The sequence below is a fragment of the Pelophylax lessonae genome, assembly GCF_965119305.1.
Source record: "Pelophylax lessonae genome assembly, chromosome: 4".
Classification (NCBI taxonomy): Eukaryota; Metazoa; Chordata; class Amphibia; order Anura; family Ranidae; genus Pelophylax; species Pelophylax lessonae.
In genome coordinates this window covers 307,389,714-307,411,991 of record NC_138771.1, presented here as the reverse complement: position 1 = coordinate 307,411,991, position 22,278 = coordinate 307,389,714, and the positions used below count along the sequence as shown (strand labels likewise).

The 22,278-nt window shown below is 42.4% G+C and overlaps 1 protein-coding gene across 2 annotated transcripts in view; it reads left to right on the top strand.

The window, feature by feature from the left end:
- Nucleotides 1-21,979, top strand: part of LOC309554800 (C-terminal-binding protein 2) — a 37,268-nt gene extending 15,289 nt beyond the window's left edge. The window contains exons 2-10 of one of the 2 annotated variants that reach the window (XM_082256503.1): nt 698-767; nt 3,608-3,762; nt 4,645-4,789; nt 4,873-5,079; nt 5,232-5,446; nt 11,675-11,805; nt 11,895-12,022; nt 12,136-12,256; nt 20,871-21,979. In XM_082256503.1, the coding sequence (XP_082112629.1) occupies nt 719-767; nt 3,608-3,762; nt 4,645-4,789; nt 4,873-5,079; nt 5,232-5,446; nt 11,675-11,805; nt 11,895-12,022; nt 12,136-12,256; nt 20,871-21,033 (1,314 nt within the window). In that variant the 5' untranslated portion in view covers nt 698-718 and the 3' untranslated portion in view covers nt 21,034-21,979. The remainder of the gene's footprint in view (nt 1-697; nt 768-3,607; nt 3,763-4,644; nt 4,790-4,872; nt 5,080-5,231; nt 5,447-11,674; nt 11,806-11,894; nt 12,023-12,135; nt 12,257-20,870) is intronic. The other variant, XM_082256504.1, reaches the window with a different exon arrangement.
- The last annotated feature ends 299 nt before the right edge of the window (nt 21,980-22,278 follow it).

The window sequence follows — 22,278 nt, the reverse complement described above, 5'->3', positions numbered from 1 at the left end:
AAATATTGCAACGACCGCCATTTTATTCTAAAAAATTTATAAAAAATATAATGTTTGGGGGTTCAAAGTCATTTCTAGCAAAAAATACTTGTAAACAAGTGTCTGAAATGAGCCTGGTCCTTAAGTGGTTAAATGATAGGAACTGTCCATGTTCAACAATATTAAAAATGTCTATCAGTAAAGATTATATGTTCTCTATTTGTGAATGAAAGCAACAGTTTTGTGGATAAGGGTCCCAAAGGACATTGCAAGCTGCTGGACGACATGGTTGTTATTCTTAGCCTACCTGTCAATTAAGCCAGGTGTTCAAAATTGTTGTCCCTGCTGGGAAGAAATAGCTTTGGGGATATGAATATCCTTAGTTAAGCAGCTGCCTGCTAGATTTCTGAACAATTGCTAATGCAGTTTCTTGCACATTTTAAAGTAAGTCATATTTTTAGTTTTTCTGGCTTGTATCATTTATTCCACCTGGTTAATTTTTTCTTATAGCCTCCATCATTGATCTCTTAATTGTGTGTCTTATAGCCTTGGATGGGTAATTCAGTTAAATCTGGGTGGCTCTTTTTAAGAAATCCAGTACAGGAAATTTCCATTGGATCCTGGTATTTGCCATAGCTTTGATTTATTTAAACGTATCCTGTTGATAATTAACTTCTCGTACTTGATAGTAAAATTATTATTCTTTGTCTATTTCTAGTAGGTTTCAAAGAACCGAACCATGGACAAACACAAAGTGAAAAGACAGCGTCTGGACCGAATCTGTGATGGTTAGAAAATATAATTTACAATTTGTTGTGTCTTTCATATTGTGTTAACCTGGCCCTATAGAATAGAATCATATTCCATTCTTTCGTATAACTAAGGCAAAACATTTTCTTTAGCGGAGAGCGATTAGAGCCCCTGTCAATTGTATTGCTGTCTGTTCCCCCATTAGGGAGATTAACCCTCTCTATTTGTCCGGTTTATCGTTATCGTTGAAAGTTAAAAGAAAATTCAAAATTGTGACTGTCCCCAGAAATGTAAGAGGGGAAATCTTCCAATGGGGAAACTAGTTCTGGTGGGCTGGGGGGGAGGGCCCTAAGGGATTCCCCTAATTTGCAGGGATTTTCTCTCACTTCATTTTTTGACAATGGTGCAGAAAGTGAAGGTTCATCTCCCGAATGTGGCACAGATGGCAAAAAATTAACCAACAGGTGTTATAACTCTCCCTTACTCTATCCAAAATGAAAAAAAGTTTTGCCTATAGTTCTTCTTTTAAGTCCAAATCTAGCCTAAATGTTTTGGTTTTGAATAGAGGGAATAGGTTAGGCTCTGTCAGATTATCAATCCCAGTGAGTTTATTAGGTAGATCTTATCTTTTTTTTTTATCAGTGACACCAGAAAGAGCCAGCAATTAAAACCACTTCCTGCAAAAGGATGTACCCGTATGTCGTTGGGTTTTTTAAGTGGTTTTACCAGGATCTTGGCATTTTCTGCTGGCGATGCTGCCCCCCCTCTTCTTCTTTTTTTTTTTTTTTTTTTTTTTTTTTTTAAGGTGATCCAATCATTTTTACAAGGAGCAGAGGCTTATCAACTCCATGCAAAAAGTCGAGGAGAATCTGTAATAAGGTCACATACAGTAAAAACCAGACAGGGGCTCTAGCCTTACCTTACTCTCTTAGCAGAAACAAACTTTTTATTTTTTTTTTATTTTTTTAGGAGAGCTCAGGAAAGGTATTATAAAATACTAGTTGCCTTTCTATTCATGCTGACCAGTGGCTTTAATACTTTGAAATCTAGAACAAATATGCTTTTTTTTTTTTTTTTTTTTTTTTTTTTTTTTTTAAACCTCTCATTATGAGTATTTGCACTGGTTTGGTAACTCTGAATGTAAAGTAAGCTACTAGTATTTACATAAAAATGATTTTATTTATTTCAGGTACTTTGTATAGCGCTGCCAGTTTATGCAGCACTTGTACATATATTGTACATTTAGCACCATATTGTTGATATGAGAGGTTGTCCTTAAAAGTATGCGTTGTTAGAGCAGTCCCAATGGCCCCCTATGTTCTTCACATAAATCATGCTATTTAAATACAGAAAATGTAATAAGAATAAAGTAAACACATGCAAAAGAATAAAAGTCTAGTCTTCTCTAGTTCTATAGAAAAGGAAAAAGTTAATGATCAGTAAAATCTAGTTTAATACATACTAAAATGTACACACATGGAGGGTTGTGTTTGCCCGCACGGAGTTACATTGGTGTTCCGTGCATTTCCGTTCAAGCAGACTCATTCCTGTCAGGGCGCAGCGTGTGCACGAGCAGACGCTGCTTCCCATCTGATGACCTGCAGGTGCATGGCCCGGAACGCAAACAGTGTGAGTTCAGGGGCACGCACCAACAGATGTCAGATTGAGAGCAGCGGCTGTGTCCGTGCAGCCGCCTTGTCCCAAATAACATCATTGGGACTACATGCACATAGATGCACAGGACACCTGTGTTATCCCCTAATTGGTAAACACAGCCCTCCATGGGTGTACACTTTAGTATTTCCCATGTATCTGCACTTGAGCACTTGCTGCTTTTTGGCATGTTGGTTATGGTGCCTTTGCTGAACAAATCTACAGTGCAGACACCCAGACATGTTTTCACAGTTTCACTAAATACTATGGACTGCTGTCTTTGGTCCTGGTTTAATTAGGCTTCAACGAGAATGATGTGCTGCAGGCTGCTATTTCTCGGTTTCTTTTAGCTGTCACTTTTCCAGGATTTTCTGAGATATTTTGAACATCCATATTTTTTTTTTTTAATTTCTTTTCTACTGGATGTTCCTTAAAAATGCTTAAAGCGGTAGTATCCCGCTTTTTGACACTTTTACCTACAGGTAAGCCTATAATAAGGCTTACCTGTAGGTACAAATAATATCTCCTAAACCGGCACGGTTTAGGAGATATTTACAGTGCATGCAGCCGCTCGCGCGAGCGGCGCATGCGCTCTGAAGGTCCGGGGGGACCTTCAATTAAGTTGCCGGGAGCTTGCCGGAAAAATCACGTGACGTGACGTCATCGCGGCTCCGGCCAATCAGCGCGCCGGAGCCGCCGAACCCGGAAGAGACGACGAGGGATCATGGCAGCGCCCGCATCGATGTCCGGGGGTCCGTGTCGGGGCTTCGTTATAAGGTAAGTTACACATAATGGGCTAGTATGCGATGCATACTAGCTCATTATGCCTTTGTCTTGCAGGTTTTTTTTTTTTTTTATAGGGTTTACAACCGCTTTAAGCTCCTCTCTGATTTTATCCTAGATTTTTAAGTTTTTTAAGAAGTCCTAAAAAGAGTAGCGATTGCCTTTTATAATAGAGGGGGTCTTCCATTTTTCTTTCTCTGCCACTTAGGGAAAATGACTATACTCTGGTATCTATAGTCTTTCTTTATGTACTGGAAAGGATTTTATGGTAAACTAAAAACCCCTTGGTAATTAGACCGAACAATATTTTGAACAAGGTATATACTAAGTAAAGTGATGGAATAGCATCAAGACTTTGTCAACCTTTTTTGTCTTTACTGTAAATGTATTACTGTAATAAAGGTATTCTTGCTGTATATTTATTATTGTTTGCCTTTTGTAGGTATCCGACCACCAATCCTTAATGGTCCTATGCCAGTCCGTCCTTTGGTGGCTCTTTTGGATGGAAGAGACTGCACAGTAGAAATGCCTATATTAAAGGACGTGGCTACAGTGGCATTTTGTGATGCTCAATCTACACAAGAAATTCATGAGAAAGTAATATTTTTTTTTTTCCCCTGCTTTATTTCAGTTCTTTAAAATTTCTCTTACTGATGGAATAAAAGCCTTCTTGGTTTCAGTTTTTTTTTTTTTGCCTTGTTAGAATTAAGAGACAACTTAAGTTTAGACATGTTAATGGCAGCAGTTGGGCATTTACATGCTGTGGTCAGGATGCTTCGTGCCTGTGGCAAAATCTATTCAACATTTTGTGACCACAAATTAGGTTAGTGCTACATATGCCCCCTCAACTGCTTGCAAAGCATGCAGTTGCGGTGTGTGTTTTGGGAAAAATGGGGTTGAATCAGGAGTTGGGGAGGCATCACATTGCCTCCTACCTTCCTGTCAATCACCTCCGAACGTGGATCGCTCTACATAGAAGCAACAGATTTAGACATGTTTAAATCCAGCCTAAATGTTTTTTAATCTTTTATTCGGATATTCTATGTGCATTGGATTTACAATATCTTTCCCTAACCATTTAAAGCTTTTTTTTAATAAAGATTTTTTTCCAAAAGAGAACCATATTCACTGTTAGAATTTTGTTTGTTCAAGAAAATGTTTCCATCCTGCTCCTTCAAATTTTTTCATTGCTAAAAATAAAAATTAAGTTATATGATTATATGACCAGCTTTACTCGTTACTCCCTTGTCTCATTAGGGTTTCAGGATTGCACTTTACCCAGTCAGTAGGCTGCAGCCTCTGTGACTTCAGTAGTTCTACTATTCATACAGAGCATTTAAATCCTAGCCCACGTCTCAATAGCTGTATATGATGGCTATATGAGACTCATCACTAATGACACACAATTGTAATTATCCATGCTTTGAATTTTCGTTTTCTATAACCAGTGTTTTCTTCGCCATGCTTTATTTTGTATAGGTATTAAGTGAAGCTGTGGGAGCCCTTATGTATCACACAATTTCCCTATCTCGAGAGGACTTGGAGAAATTCAAGGCACTTCGTATCATAATAAGGATTGGCAGCGGATATGACAATATTGATATTAAGTCTGCAGCTGAATTAGGTAAATTGGAAGTATTTTTTTTTTTTCTTGCATAGTTGTATCAAACTAACATTACTGATTATGGCACTTTTTTTCTTTATTAGGTATTGCAGTTTGCAATGTTCCCTCGTCCTCAGTAGAGGAGACAGCTGATTCAACCCTCTGCCACATTTTGAACTTGTACCGACGGGTTACATGGCTGCACCAAGCTATGAGGGAGGGGAACCGAGCATCTAGTGTGGAACAAATAAGAGAGGTGGCTGGCGGAGCTGCCAGGATCCGTGGAGAGACTCTAGGCATCATTGGACTTGGTAAAACTCAGTCTAATAAACAAACAGACTTCAACATTAATAACCATTTACTTGATTAATATAGTCTGCAATGTTTTTAAGTTTTATATTATTTTGGTTTGTGCAGTGGGACACTTATCAATAATGAGTTTTGATGGCCTATTGGTTTGTAGGTCGGGTTGGACAAGCTGTTGCTCTGCGCGCAAAAGCATTTGGATTTACCATCATATTTTATGATCCCTATCTTTCGGATGGAGTTGAGCGCTCTCTAGGTCTGCAGAGAATGGGAACTCTTCAGGAACTGCTAATGCATAGTGACTGCATTACACTTCACTGCAGTCTGAATGAGCACAACCATCACCTCATTAATGATTTTACCATAAAGCAGGTATGCTACCTTTTTGAGCAGAATTTTTTAGATTTATGTCTATGCTTGTGAAATGAACACTGCTTGAAATATGTGACATTTGACAGATTTTGTGACTAAACTAATTTAAACCCGCTCTACTGGATAATTAGGTGACTAGATACATAATATGTGAAAAGTGTATGCAGCTGCTGCAACACTAAGCAAACCTTAGGTAAAAGCAATAAAAATCAAATTTATGCAGCGCTAGCATCAGTGATAATAATCAAGTGAAAAAAATATGATAAATATTCAATTCATCACACAAATTATATGAATAAACTCTAAAAAGTAATCAAAGTAAAGTGCTCAAGTGCTGTAGATTATCATATAAGTCCATACAAACAATGCCACGTGAATATAAAAAAGTCCTTAATCGTGATCCAAAATAAGGTGCTGAGGTGCCAAAATATATAAAAAGTGCTTCAAAGTGATAGGTGCCCCTCTCGGTTCCCCACTCACCAAATTGGCAATAAATAGAAGCCTTGAATAGTATTGCACAGTAGCCCTTGTTGCCAGGATCTTTTAAGGAAATTTCTCCATATAACCTTCGATATAAATAAATGGGTCCGCTTCCACCATTAAATAAAAGAAAGGCCGTACATGGTGAAGTAAGTATGAACTATTTTTATTTCAACCATATAGCCAAATGGATACTTACAAACAAAAAGAACCTTATGGCATATACAGAAAAAAACTTGCTGCTAACACTAGTTTTTTTCTGTATATGCCATAACGTTCTTTTTGTTTGTAAGTATCCATTTGGCTATATGGTTGAAATAAAAATAGTTCATACTTCACCATGTACGGCCTTTCTTTTATTTAACCACTTAAGCCCCGGAGGATTTGGCTGCTAAACGACCAGAGGGTATTTTGCGATTCGGCACTGCGTGACTTTAACGGACAATTGCGCGGTCGTGCGACGCTGTACCTAAACGAATTTGGCGTCCTTTTTTTCCCACAAACAGAGCTTTCTTTTGGCGGTATTTGATCACCTGTGCGATTTTTTTTTTTTGATCACGCGCTATAAACAAAAAAAGAGCGTAAATTTTGCAAAAATAGCAATATTTTTCCCTTTTTTTTATATGAAATTCCCCCCAAAAAAAATGTAAAAATCAAAATTTTTTAATATTTTCAGCCAATTTGTTTTATGCTACCTATGTTTGGTAAAAAAATCGCAAAAAGCGTATTTTGATTGGTTTGCGCAAAAGTTATTGCGTTTACTAACAAAGGGAAAGATTTTTGTCATTTTTGTTGTTTTTTTTTTTTTTACGCGTAATGGCGGCGATCTGCGATTTTTTTTTTTTGCGGTACTGTGACATTGCGGCGGACAGATCGGACCCTTGACTGACATTTTTGACACTTTTGGGGTTACCAGTGACATTTCTACAGTAATCAGTGCTATATATATGCACTGTTACTGTAAAAATACACTGGTAGTGAAGGGGTTAACTTTATTTGAGAGGGAGGGGCTGTGTGTGTCCCTAGGGGCGTGATTCTAACTGTGATTGGCTGTGGCTTCAACTGTATGCAGAGTGATCAATGGATCTACATAGTAGATCCATGTGATCATCTCTCATACAGAGAGGAGAATGACAGGCAGCTTGTTTACACAAGCTGCCTGACTTTCTCCCTCTCCCCTGCCGATCGCAGAGTGGCCGGCGGCGATCGGGTCCGCCGGTCACACGCGCGGGGGGGTCCGTGACCACGCGGGAGCGCGCTCGCTCCCTAAACCCTCACAGGCGAGCGACGTAGACCTACGTCACTTTGCCTGTGAGGGGCTGACCGCCGCCGTAGATAGTCGTGCGGCGGTCGGCAAGTGGTTAATGGTGGAAGCGGAAGCGGACCCATTTATTTATATCGAAGGTTATATGGAGAAATTTCCTTAAAAGATCCTGGCAACAAGGGCTACTGTGCAATACTATTCAAGGCTTCTATTTATTGCCAATTTGGTGAGTGGGGAACCGAGAGGGGCACCTATCACTTTGAAGCACTTTTTATATATTTTGGCACCTCAGCACCTTATTTTGGATCACGATTAAGGACTTTTTTATATTCACGTGGCATTAATTGTTTATATGGACTTATATGATAATCTACAGCACTTGAGCACTTTACTTTGATCACTTTTTAGAGTTTATTCATATAATTTGTGTGTGATGAATTGAATATTTATCATATTTTTTTTCACTTGATTATTATCACTGATGCTAGCACTGCATAAATTTGATTTTTATTGATTTGACAGATTTTGCTTTTGCATTATTTGCAAACAACCTTGTGTGGTTGTGGAAATTTCACAATTACAAAAACTGGTGCAGTGGTTTCTCTAGAATAGAAAAGCTGTACAGTGTCATATGCGTTAAATCCATTTTTATTGGTTTTTGCAAAGTGTAACAGTGTGGTACATACAGAAAATTCCAGTACAATATTGGACAAGCAGAGAAAGCTCATGAAAAACTAAAACAAACAGCGCCCTACAGGGCAAAATATGAAGAGTCAACACAGCGTATCTTGGGAGGTAACAAAACAGGCCACCAAGCACAAACATATAGAAATGTCGTATAGACGGTCACAACCAGTGTAACCAAATACAATATATACAGACATATTGGGTGCAATAAAAGAGCCTTTGTACATGGATACAAAAGCGGTCTCCTAGAAGGGAGTTATGGAGATATGATCTAGTCAGGGTAAGCCCATAACCCTTCACAAGTTTCAGGGAGACGATCCCCTCTGTAGACTGTCATATCAATAAGAAACCTATTGTTGATATGAGTAGCTGTGAAAAGCTAGAAATTGACAATAGGATAGAAAAAGAAAAGAGAAAAAAAAAAGGGCGGGGCAGAGGGAACTCGGCGCCGCCACAAGCTTCCGATCTATAGTACAACACCAGGTCTTAGCATACCTATCCCCAGAAAGCTTGTCAGTTAACCACTTAAAGTGATTGTAAACCCTCAAATATACCCAGTGAAGTTACCAGCCTCAGATGATACACGAAGGTGAAACAAATCTCCCTACATAAGTTACATAAGTTTTACTTGTATATTTGCTGTCTTTAGTTTTCTAGACTGTTTAAAAAGTGCACATCCTGTTAGAATTTTCTCTCGTCCTGATTCACTTGTGGGAGGGAGGTTTGGCTATACACTGTAAGACAGCTGATTGGAGAAAAGGCACACACCCCCCTTCCACATAGGCAGAATCATGAAGAGATGTGCTGTGAATAGACCACCTCTCTGCTAATCTATTTATAGCACCCACCCCGACACAAAATTCAGCCTGGTTCTTCTCAGTTGACGGAGAACTTGTCTGAAGTTATCATTCTGATAACAGAAGAACAGAGCAGGAGAAAGCCACAGGACTTAGGGCTTTGAAGAAAGATAACAAAACACTACAGATAGATATGCCCAGGTCAAATTTTTATGAATGGGGTTTAAAACCACTTTAGGGACCCAGCCCTTTTCTTACATTTTGTTGTTAAAAAATAAAAATCAGTAATTTTTGCTAGAAAATTACTTAGAACCCCCAAACATTTATATATATTTTTTGGAACGGCGCCAAACTACAGTACTTATAAATCTCCATAGACAACGCTTTAAAAATGTCTACAGATTTCCAGTTTAAAGTTAGAGGAGGTCCAGTGCTAGAATTTTTCTACCCACTCAGACGTTCACGGCGATACCTCACGTGTGGTGCAAACACGTTTTTACATATGTGGTGGTGATCTACGTATGCGTTCACTACTGTGCGTGAGAATACAGGGATAGGGGCGCTTTTTTTTTTTTTTTTTTTTTTAACATTTTTACACTGTCCCTTTTTAAAAAAGAAAATATATGATCACTTTTATTGCTATTGCAAGGAATGTAGACATCCCTTGCGATAATACAGCATGACAGGTTATCTTTATGGAGAGATCTGAGGTCTAAAAGACCCCAAATCCCTCATCTACCCTTAAAAGTAAAAAAAACAAAATTGTATTTTTTTTTTTTTTCTTTTGCTTTTAAGAAAAAAATAAAAAAACATGTTTACATGTCCCAAGGATCAGAAGTGACGTATCTCTATGGCAAGGCCCTACCAGTGCGGGAGGTTCCTGGGCTCGGAGATTGATAACATAAACCTGGGAACCACCGGGAAGCGGCGGGGGAACCTAAAAGTGATCCTGTGGCGATTTGGTCACAGAGATCACATTTATCTGAAAGAGCAGTGCCTAAGGGAAAAGAAAATACTGGGGTTATGGAATCCTAGCTGCTGACATAACCCCAGTATTTATGTCAAAGTAATGACAGATTTTCTCAGGTGATCAGCAAGTGGTTAAAGAATGCAAAGTCAGAGTAGTGCCTGAAATAAGTCCAAATGTCCATATTAAATCATAGGTTTCTGACTTGCCATTTTCCCAGGAGACAATCTGCTCTGAGTGACACAATGTCTTATTTAAATGGTTTAGTTTTTAAAGTCAGATATATCCCATGGCTTCTGGACATCCTGCAGTAATCTACATTTTTATTATCATCATCATCTATTGAAACCCTACTTTAACCTAAACTGGAGAAGTTTTATGGTGCATCCTGTAGATAGAAGTATATCAAATAGGAGTATTAAAATAAAAGCAATTTTTGTCTGTGTTATGATCTAATACAAGAGTCTTCCTTGAGGCTTGTTTACATTGAGCCTTTCAGTGCTTAAAGGAGTTTGTAAAGTCTCAAGGTTTTTCACCCTAAGGGTTCTTTCACACGTTCCGCATCAGCCAACGGAATCTGTTCTGCTCAGCGGGGATCGATCCGTTGATCCCCGCTGAGCAGGCGCATGACAGCTCCGTCTCCGCTCTGTGTGCGGAGATGGAGCTGTCAGATCCCTGCTGTCCTCTATGGGGAGATCGGATTAGAATGGACCGCCTGTCCGCTCTCATCCAATCCTCCATCCGGATTTCACGGATAGGATCGGAAGCGGATAGCAGCGGGTGTCAGCGGAGATGTCTCCGCTGACCTCCGCTGCCCCATAGGGATGCATGGAGCATCCGATCGGGTCCGCCTGAAAAACTGACAGGCGGATCTGATTGGATCGTTTGTGTGAAAGGACCCTTATGCATTCTATACATTAAGGTGAAAAACCTTCTTGTTTGCAGCTACCCCCTAGACCCCCGTTATGCTTACCTGAACCCGAACGTTCCAGAGACGAGCACAAGCCCAGCAGCTCCAGACGCTGTCTCGGGTCCTCAATGGGTAGATTGATGGCAGCAGGAGCCATTGGCTCCTGCTACTGTCAATCAAATCCAGTGACAGAGGGGGGGGCGGGGCATTCATTTTCAAGATTGCCACAGTACTTTAATATTTTGGTTTGGCGGCAGTTTTCAAGGTGTTCGATTATAGATATACTGGTATAATTAACCACATGCTGACCAGGCAGGCGGCTCGTACAGGCACAATCCCATATCTGTACGTCGGCATTGTCTTGCTGGTTCAGAGCACACGCATGCCCCTGGCCCACTCCCGCTGTGATAGGGTGCAGTAGGATTTTGTTAACAGGTTTCCACCAGTGATTCATGGTGGAGACCTTCTGATTGCCGTACTATCAAAGTCACATTAGAAGTTGCTGATTACTACCAATTACAAGTATAAAAAAAAAAATTAATTAAATTTCCAATATACAAATCATAGCTTGTAGGCGCTATATATTTCACACAAACCAATAAATATACACTTTTTTTGTTTACCAAAGACATGAAGCAGAATACATTTTGGTATAAATTTATGAAGAAATTTTAGATTTTATTTTTTTGGATAGGTTTTTAAGCAGCAAATACATGTTGTGTGTGTGTGTGTGTGTGTGTGTGTGTTTTTTTTTTTTTTTTTTTCGATTTTTTTTCTTCAAAATATTCAGGCTTCTTTTTTCATTATATGTTAAAAACCCAAAAACACCAATGGTGATCAAATGCCACCAAAAAAAAAGCTCTATTAGTGAAAAAACAAATGATATAAATTTAATTTGGGTACAGTGTTGCATGAACGCTCAATTGCCAGTTAAAAAGCGCAGTACTAAATGGCAAAAAATGGCCTAGTTATGAAAGGGGTAAAACTTTCTGAAGCTCAAATAGTTAAATGCTGGTAAAAAATCCCTTGGATCTTTTTAATAAAAGTAATATGGAGTTCTGTGCTTGCTCAATAATTGTGCTGTGCTTTGTTCTTACATTTGATTTTTTTACATTCTATACAGATGAGGCAGGGTTGCTTCCTGGTAAACACAGCTCGTGGAGGACTTGTGGATGAGAAAGCGCTAGCCCAGGCTTTAAAAGATGGCCGAATCCGTGGTGCTGCACTGGATGTCCATGAGTCTGAACCTTTTAGGTGTGTATTTTGTTTTCTAAGCTGATATATTTATTTTTTCGCTCTGATGGCAAAGCATTACTACTCTAATTTTAAATGTCCACCTTTAGCTTTTCTCAGGGACCTTTGAAAGATGCCCCTAATTTGATCTGTACCCCACATACTGCTTGGTACAGTGAGCACGCTTCAATTGAAGCAAGAGAAGAGGCAGCTAAAGAAGTTCGTAGAGCCATTGCAGGTATAAATAAAAAGAAAACGTATTTGTGTTATAAAGTATGCAGCATTGTTTAATATGTATTGTACTTCATTGTCATTGAACTTGAACATGGGCTTTGATTTTTCTTTTTGCAGGTCCAATTCCAGATTGCTTGAGAAATTGTGTAAATAAGGAGTATTTGTTGGCAGCTGCACAGTGGTCAGGAATGGAGTCTGTTCATCCAGAGCTTAATGGGGCAGCAGCAGCAGGATATAGGTAAGTGGAATTCAAGTAGTCGTATGAAAATATTAAATTGGTAACTTAGTCACTGCCCCTATGTGTTTTCAAAATAAAACATGCAAGCTTCAACTGAAACCAAATAACATGCATTTAATTATTTTTAAGCATTTTTTATGTACTTATCTGAGAGTCATTCTACATGTTAAAATCTAACTGTACAATCAACTTTAGGTTTACCATAATTATTTAATAAAGGGCTTTCCTAAAGTATCCAATCAGGCAGGGCCTTGAACTACATATTTGATGATAGATCTAAAAGATTGTACAATCAGATTGTAATGTGTGTGAGAGCTTTAGTTTTTATTTAGAGTTTTCTAATAGATTATAAGGTTACAAGTATATGATAAACTGATGAAACTGGGTCAATGGAACTTTGTGTGGTAAACATAAATTTACTCTAGTGACATGAATGTTTTGTTTTAACCCCTTGCTGACCGCGCACTGTAGTTTTACTGCTACAGTGTGGGCCAGCTGCGCATAATCACGCACGTGTGCGTGCGTGTGTGTGTGTGTATTTTTAGGTAGAGAGCACTCGCTTTCCAACCGCCTGGCTGTGCTGTCGCTGGCTCTGGCACATGCCGATCAGCAGTTCGTCTGAGCGACTGACAGGAGAGAGCTTTGTGTATGTAAACAACACAAAACTCCTTTTCTCTATCGCTCATTGACAGACGTAGTCTTCTTGATTCTCAAGAGCTGGGTTATGTTGTCTCCGCAGGAGTAGGACTAGGCAGAAAGACAAAACGTTCTGGCTCCACCTTAGGGGCAGTCCCTGAGGGTATATCCTCCCTCTCTCTGCTACAGGGAATCAGTTTTTTTCTGTCTAGTCAGGAGTAAGGACCCAAGTTCCTTGCTGGGATCTTTTGGTCCTGGCAAGACTTTTTTTTTTCTTTAAGAAAAAGACATTTTTTAGGTAGTTTTCTCCAGTGTTTTTTTCCTGTGAGATCTTCAAGCAAAAATGCCGGACTGGGCGACACTTGTGGTCACCCCAGCCGGCCTACGAGCGCGCGCAGACCATGGCATTGCGCTTGGTCGGCCGCGACATATTCAAGTAAGTATGCGGGGCCGGGCGACGGGCTGGATGTTGAGATCCAGTGGTCACCCCGGTTTCTGCCTACGAGCGCGTGCAGACCAGAGCTCCGCGCTGGGTCGGCCGCGACGGAGTCCCAGTGAAGGGACTGACTTTGCGAGTTAGAAGTCTCGCTTGGACGCCAGGTACCAGAGAGTCGAGGCGTCCACAAACCCCCACCCCGGTGGAGAGGGTATTGTGAAGAGAGGGTGCCTGTCGGTTCGGTATGGTGAGTAAACGTTCCCTTTTTTTCCTCGTTATGAGGCAGTATGTATTATGGGCCCCTCCATATATGGTCAGTATATATCTGATACTTACAAGTCCCCCTTGTAATACAGCATGTGTTTGTGGGAAGTGGACTTGGTTTAAGAGCTAACACTCTACCCAGCAGACTGTAACATTACAGCAGACATAGGAGGTATAATCCTACCTTATGTGTAGTGTATCTCTGTAGATCCATATATCACCTCTTAGCAGAGTGCAGGTGGATGTGCTGGGAAGACTATTTCGGCGGTCCGCCGCCATTTTGCCGTAGACCGAATGCATGTATGTCCTCAGGTCACGCCGGCCGCCATGTTTTTGGAGTCTTATGTCTCTTCTATGGGGGCGGCCATGTTTTGTGAGCCCAGCTACCTCGTGGAGGGCTGGGAACGCCGGAAGGCGTACACAGGGGGCGGAGCCACGCCTTCTACCCGGGAAAAAGCAAACAGCTCCTTCCAGTCTGTGTAAGACAGACGCTGACTGCAGTTGGTTGGAAACTGCACTGCATCGGTTGGTGAGCCTTGGGGGTCCCTCTCTCTCTCTCTCTGGGATCGAGAAGCAGGTACTCTGAGGGGCGCTATTGCGCTAGGGGGAGACACACAAAAAAAAAAAAAAAAAAAAGTTTTTTTGTTTTGCTAGGTGTCCTGTATTAACATGGACCCTGCCACTCATGTATCTCCTCCGGATCCCCTCGAGGGGTCTGCGGGATCCTCCAGCACCCCATTGACAATTGAATCATTGTCAGCTATTATGGAAACTTTTGTGTCCCGGGTGGAAGTGGCTTGTCAGGGACAGGGCGCAAGAAAGCGACCCCCGCCTAACCCCTTATTATCTGAAACCTCGGATTCAGACTCTGAGCCTATTTCTGCAGTTGCAGGTACTTCATCTGGGATTGGTGTCTCGGGTCCTGTCTCTTCAGACAGTGAGGAGGATGTTTCGGCATCCGCCATAGCCCGAGAGGAAGCGTTGGTAAACGCACTCATTATATCTGTTCAAGAGACCTTAAGGTTACAGGGTATTCCATCGGAAATAACTGAAACTGAAATCCCTTTTGGGACTAAAAAACGCATCAAAGTGGCGAAGGTTTTTCCATTGCCCAAATGTTTTGGCAATCCAATCGAAGAAGAATGGCGTCTGCCAAAACGCACTTTTACTATTTCTAAACGCATTGACAGGCGTTATCCGTTTGAGGAAACCCTTATTAAGAAATGGACAGAACCACCTGTGGTGGATTCACCAATTGCTAGATTGAATAAAGCCACGGTTATTCCTTTAGAAGACGCTCCGTCTTTTAAAGATCCAGTGGATCGCAAGATAGAAGCTATGACTCGCACCATGTTTTCCTTGATTGGATCAGCTTTCAGACCTATAATAGCTATTGGTCTGGTTTCGCAGGCTGTAACTGAATGGACCAAGTGGTTACGCCGGGACTTAGAAGAAGTCCCTCAGGCGGTATCAGATTTGTTGGAACAAATGATACAGGGGTTACCGTTTGTGTGTGATGCGGCGTTAGACGCCACTCCTTTAATGGCGCGAGCATCAGTCTCAGCAGTGGTTCTCAGGCGTACACTGTGGCTAAAAGGTTGGTTAGCCGACCAAGGTTCCAAAAAAGCATTGGCTAATATCCCCTTTTCAGGAGAGCGTCTATTTGGAGCCAACTTAGATGAGATCATTAAGGATCTCACCGGTGGAAAGAGCACCTTTTTACCGCAAAATTTTAAAGGTAGAGGAACTCGTCAAAGACGAGGGCCTTCTTTTTCTGCTCACAAGAGGTTTTTTCGTCCAGCGGGTGAAAAAACTAAGTCCTCCAAAGCTCCTGCAGGAGGCGTCAGGGGTCGTTGGTCGGGCAAGCAAAAGCCCGCCCCCTCCAGACCTGAAGATAAACCATCCAAAGCCTGAAGGTGCGCCCCCACCCATAACTGGGGTGGGGGGACGTCTTCGCCGGTTCCCGGATCCATGGCTTTCCAGAATCCCGGACAAATGGGTTTGCGAAGTCATAAGGTCAGGGTACAAGATCGAGTTTCGATCTCTCCCATCGGCGCGATTCTTCCCTTCCAATATCCGACTATCCTCAGATCGTTTAGAAGATCTGCGGAGAGCAGTCACAGATCTACTACAACAAGGAGTGGTAGTCCACGTTCCTTGGACAGAACGGTTTCAAGGGTTTTATTCAAACCTGTTTACAATACCCAGGAAAGAGGGCAAAGTGCGTCCAATTCTGGACTTAAGAGCACTCAATTCTTTCGTCAACATAAGAAGATTCAGAATGGAGTCCATTCGCACGGTAGCAGCCTTCCTGCATCCAGGGGATGTCCTAGCGTCCATAGACATCAAGGACGCCTATCTTCACATTCCCATTTTCGCAGGACATCAGCGGTTTCTACGCTTTTCCGTAGAGGAGAACCACTATCAGTTTGTGGCGTTACCTTTCGGTCTCGCCACGGCTCCGCGGGTCTTCACAAAGGTGTTGGCCCCAATGTTGGCACTTCTGCGCCAAAGAGGTATATCGATTCTTGGTTACCTAGACGATCTTCTGCTTCATGCAGAGTCTCCTCAGACCTTGCTACAAAACATAGAAATTACTATGATTTCTTTACAGGAATTCGGGTGGCTGGTGAACCAGCAAAAGTCATTTCTGGTTCCCACCCAGAGGCTCGAATATCTGGGTCTAATCCTAGACACAGTCAGGACAAGAGTTTTTCTTCCGGTAGGGAAACTCCGAAAGATTCAATCAGCAGTCCAGTTGTTACTGTCCAACAACTGGTCTTCCCTTCGGACTTGCATGAGGGTTCTGGGGTTGATGGTGGCTTCATTCGAAGCAGTCCCATTTGCCCAGTCCCATACCCGAATTCTCCAGCAAGAGATTCTTCTCAGATGGAATCGGAATCCGGAATCCCTGGACAATCAGATACGATTGAGCAAACAGACCAGAGAGTCTCTGGTTTGGTGGCTTCGGTCTCCGATGCTCAGCCAGGGAAAGTCATTTCTGCCAATATATTGGACGATAGTGACCACGGATGCCAGTCTATCCGGATGGGGAGGAATTCTCGGTCAGTTATCTGTCCAGGGACTTTGGTCCCCGGAAGAATCCAGGTTACCGATAAATGTATTGGAACTGAGAGCGATCAGACTTTGTCTGATTCACTGGACCGAGCAGCTCCAGGGCAGCCCGGTTCGGATCCAGTCGGACAATGCCACGGCCGTGGCTTATGTCAATCACCAGGGGGGCACCAAGAGTGTCCGAGCGGCCAAAGAAGTGGCTTGCATTCTTCGCTGGGCGGAACGATTTGTTCCAGCAATCTCTGCGGTGTTCATTCCGGGGGTGGAGAATTGGCAGGCAGATTATCTCAGCCGTCAGACCCTGGATCAGGGGGAATGGTCCCTCCATCCAGACGTTTTCCACCAGTTGTGCCTACGGTGGGGCACCCCGGATGTGGATCTGTTGGCATCACGATTCAACAGGAAAGTTCAGAGATTCGTGGCTCGCTCCCGCGATCCTCTAGCAGAAACCGCAGACGCACTGATCGCCCCGTGGGGGCAATACCAGCTAATATATGCCTTCCCTCCTCTCGCGTTACTGCCAAGACTTCTTCGCAGGATAGAGGAGGAAGGAATCCCAGTAATCCTGGTAGCTCCGGACTGGCCTCGTTGAGCTTGGTACGCCGACATGGTCAGACTGGTGGCGGACGTCCCGTGGAGACTTCCTCTCAGGGAGGATCTACTGTCTCAGGGACCGATCTTCCATCCTGCTTTACGATCGCTGGCTTTAACGGCCTGGCTATTGAGACCCAGGTGCTGAAGGACAAAGGTTTGTCAGCTTCAGTTATTCCTACTCTAGTTGAAGCAAGGAAAGCGACTTCCAGAAAGATTTATCATCGCACATGGAAGTCCTACATTGCATGGTGTGAACCTTTGGGGTTCCGTCCTCGGTCTTATTCGATTAGTCGAATATTGGCTTTTCTGCAACAAGGGGTTGAGCAGAAACTGGCCTTGAGTACTATCAAGGGTCAGGTCTCAGCATTAGCCATCTTCTTTCAGAAGCCTTTGGCTACTCATTCCTTGGTGCGGAACTTCATCCAGGGGGTGCGACATCTGGCTCCGCCAGTACACGCGCCGTTACCCCCCTGGGATCTTAATTTAGTGTTGTCGGTTCTTCAGAAACCTCCCTTTGAACATATTAGGGAGATTCCTCTACCCACGTTGTCCCAGAAGGTGGCCTTCTTGGTGGCTATTACTTCTGCACGCAGGGTGTCAGAACTGGCCGCATTATCTTGTCGTTCACCATATCTGGTGGTTCATAGAGATAAGGTGGTTCTTCGTCCGAATCCATCCTTCCTACCAAAAGTGGTTTCAGAATTTCATCTGAATGAAGAAATTGTATTACCTTCCCTGTGTCCTAAGCCCAGTCATCCTCGGGAGTTTGCTTTAAGGCCCGTACACACGTACCGATCGTCGGCATACAAACGTCGGTGGACGAAGGATCTGCCGATTGTACGCGTGTTAGTATGGTGCCTCCGACAGATGTCTGCGCACAATCCGCGGACAAAAGTCTTTCTTGCAAACATGAAAATTTTTGTATGCCGACACCAGAACGGACGATTGTTCGCCTGTCAGTACACAATTCGGCCGACAGACCGCAGATTTGCAAGACTGGGCATGCTCAGAAAATAGAAAACACAGGGAAAGTTAACCATTACATGACATCACTTCTGCAGTTGGCGGACAAAATTCTTGTGCTGTCCTTGTGCTGTCTTTGCACTTTTCAGCAGACACCGACATCCCGGGGAGAAAAGAGGAACATTTGTAAGCCGACCATCGGTACGTGTGTACGGGGCTTAACACTCCTTGGATGTGGTCCGGGCGATCAGGGTATACTTGAAAACGACAGACTCGTTTCGCAAGACGGATTCACTTTTTGTGATCCCAGATGGACCCAAAAAGGGGTTGCCTGCATCTGCCGCGACCATTTCCAGATGGATCAGACAGACGGTAGTGCAGGCTTATTCTATTAAGGGTCGGGAGCCCCCGTTCCCTGTTAAGGCGCACTCCACTCGGGCACTTAGTGCGTCATGGGCCTTTCGCCATCAGGCGTCAGTGGTCCAGGTGTGCAAGGCGGCTACCTGGTCGTCGGTGCATACCTTTTCTAAACATTATAAAGTTGATGTAATGGCATCGTCTGATGCCTCGTTTGGCCGCAAGGTTTTGCAGGCCGCAATTTGAGGAGACCAGTGGTCTACCTCGAGGGTTTTTTTCCGTTGGAAAATTTTTTTCTTTAGTCTCATTCTTTGTTTATAATGAGCCTTTAAAACTTCTAGTTTGGCACCGGTTGGGCCTTCTAGATTGGATTTGATTTTGTCAATCCCACCCCTCATTTTGTGGCACTGCTTCTGGATGTCCCAGCTCTTGAGAATCAAGAAGACTACGTCTGTCAATGAGCGATAGAGAAAAATGGATTTTTGTAAGATCTTACCGTAAAATCCTTTTCTCTTAAGCTCATTGACAGACGTAGTACCCGCCCCTCTATCATTGAGTTGGGTTGGGTTAAATTCTCTGTACTGCTTTAAACAGAACTGATTCCCTGTATCAGAGAGAGGGAGGATATACCCTCAGGGACTGCCCCTAAGGTGGAGCCAGAACGTTTTGTCTTTCTGCCTAGTCCTACTCCTGCGGAGACAACATAACCCAGCTCTTGAGAATCAAGAAGACTACGTCTGTCAATGAGCTTAAGAGAAAAGGATTTTACGGTAAGATCTTACAAAAATCCATTTTCTGGCAGCGGCGATGTGTTGTTTTTTGTATGGGCAATAAAAACTGGCACATTGCTTAGTAAAATCAGCACACAATAAACCTTGTTAGGCACACAGTTAAAGCCTAGTACACACTGGTCGAATATAGGGCAACATCGCCAAATTCAATTACAACGGGCTGACATTCGGCAGGGAGATCACTGTACTAACATCATATTGTTAGTACAGAGGCTCCCAATCTGAGCTGTGAGTTTTTTTTCTTTTTTTTTCCAGCCCGCTGGATGAAAAACTAGTGGTGTGTAAGGGGCTTAACCCTTTGATCCTGATGTTAACCCCTTCACAGCCAGTGTCATTATTAGTACAGTGTCATTTATTTATTTTTTTCAAAATGTATGTTTTATTGTTTTTGTAGTGCAAAAACTAAAAAACCCAGTGGTGATCAAATACCACCAAAAGAGATTCTATATTTCTGGGGAAAAATAATATACACTTTGTGAGCATATAGCATTGCATAACCACGCATTTACCAGTTAAATTAGCGCAGTGCTGAATGGCAAAAATCGGCCTGGTCATAAATGGAGTAAACTTTTCTGGAGCTGAAGTGATTAATGCATTTTTATTGAAGATTTTAAGAGATAAGAAGTGTGGGATTCTTAAAAGACATACATGTATTCTTGCCTCGATGCTGCAGCTTCGGTCTGATGCGGTCACATGACTACTGATCACCCAGTTCAGCTGTCAGTCACCCCTCTCTGCTCTGCCCTGGCAATGCCCACTAGAGCACTGGGCTGGAGAAGAGGCAGGAGCGGCTGGCTCAGGCTGTCCGCTGAGGGGCTGAGCCAGCTGCTGGTCAGGCTTCTGTGTGGATACCCTGCTTGTTAGCAAGGAAGCTGTGTCAGATCAACATCTCACTGGACCAGCCAGCAAGGCAGCAACATCAGGAGAAGGTGTGGTCTCTTAATGATCCTGAAACTGGCAACTTGTTGCTAGTGTAACATGAGCCTAAAGGCCCGTACAAACGATAAGAAAATCTGATGGGAAATTTCATCCGACGACCCATCTGCCGATTTTCGGATTGTTAGTATGGAGCTTTCGGCAGCCGACTCTTGACTTTTTGGCTGACAAAATCCTGATGTGAAGGCTATATAATTTTTGTCGTCCGTCAAAAGAACGTCCGATTTTTGTCTCATTAGTACAGATTTCGATGGAAAAAAAACTTAAGAGCAAGACTAGGCATGCTCAGAGACGAACGAACACATACAAAACAATCCAGCACATGACATCACTTCTGAAGTAGAATTCTGTCATACGGGAAAATTCGTATGAAAATAACCCCTTTCCACATCAGACTAGCATGCCACAAAAAACAGACGATCGATCCTACGATAATCTGATCGTGTATACGGGGCTTTAGGCATTACTAATGATTTTTTTTGAGAATGTTTGCTACTGCTGTGCATTTCCTACTGGCAAAGTTGCAGCTTCTTTCTCATAGTTTTGTTATCTCTCATTGCAGGTTTCCCCCAGGAGTTGTTGGAGTAGCTGCCCCAGGACACCCAGCTGCAGTGGAAGCGCTGGTGGCTGCCTCACACCCGTTAATCCCCACTGTTTCTCACACTCCGTCACCTGGACAGACCACCAAACCTGACCCAGACAGAGAGATTCCTACTGACCAGTAGCAATACTGCGCTTAGTTTGGTCTCCTTTGTTTATTTTGTTTGTTATGCTTTTTGTTTTTCTTTGGTTTTTTTTTTTTTTTTTTTTGTTTTTTTTTAACCACCACTCCCATATTTGTGCTCTGTTTCCCCCTCAGTGTAGTTTGGGGGTCAAGGGCAGGAATCCAGGTTTTTTCAGCAGCTTAACCCGGTTGATGGAATCAGGCTGCAAGCCCTGAGGTGTATCATCTCTCCTCACACCGGAAAGGAGAATGTTCTTACCAATGTCTGGAAACCTTTAGATAATGCCTTTCAACAGATCTATTTTTTAACTGATTTAGTTTTAAGTGAAATATGATACGGGTGGGTTGTGCTTCTGTGTGCTGGGGTATGCTGATCTCTTCTGCTTCCTCTAGTACAAGACATGCCCAGTTGTCTCAGGGAGCTGAGGCATCACCAAATTTTTTTATTAGCAGTAGGTGTCTGCATGTTAACCCCCTTTAGTGCTGGAGGATCTGTAATGTGTTCTTTTATAGTCTGTTGCTCTCCTCCTTACCCAAGGGTTGACTAAGGCAGGGGTGTTTATATCATCTGTTTTTTAAGAGAATTAATCTTCATCAAGGATTTATGTAAAATGAGGTAAATGATTTGCAAAGTTTCTACAATGGGTTCTAATATTCCTTGTTACCATCTCTGTGTAGAAGGAAACAGTAACTGGATAGCAATTGTTTTTTTAATTGCACACCAGCTGAAAGTCTTATGATTTTTTAAATGCTGAGCATGGGCATTCATTCAGTTGTTCTTTACCATTAAATCTTTTCGATGTACTGAGAGTTCAGCAGCATTGTTTCAGGATTTTTCATACTCCAATATTTTATGTAGAGGTATATTTTCACAGCCCCACAGGCATTTTATTATAGAAAATCATTGCTGAAGATAGGGTATCATCAGTGTATGTAGGTTTTTTTTTTTTATTGCACATCTTAACTTTTTAATTTGCCACAGGATATTAATGCAATGCCAAAGCATTTATTTGATTTTGTATAATTGGCTATATGGATGTTGTAGCTGCTCTTTCCTCTAGCCCAGGGGTCGCCAAACTTTTCAAACAAAGGGCTGATTTACTGTGCTTCAGGCTTTAGGGGGGCTGAATTGTTGCCAACGGGGTAGAAAATATCCATGGCTTAGCATCAGTGAGAATAAATATGGCTTCAGGGTTGGTGGTTAGTAGGATTTGGAGTGGTGCTCCATCATTGGTATCAATGGGGA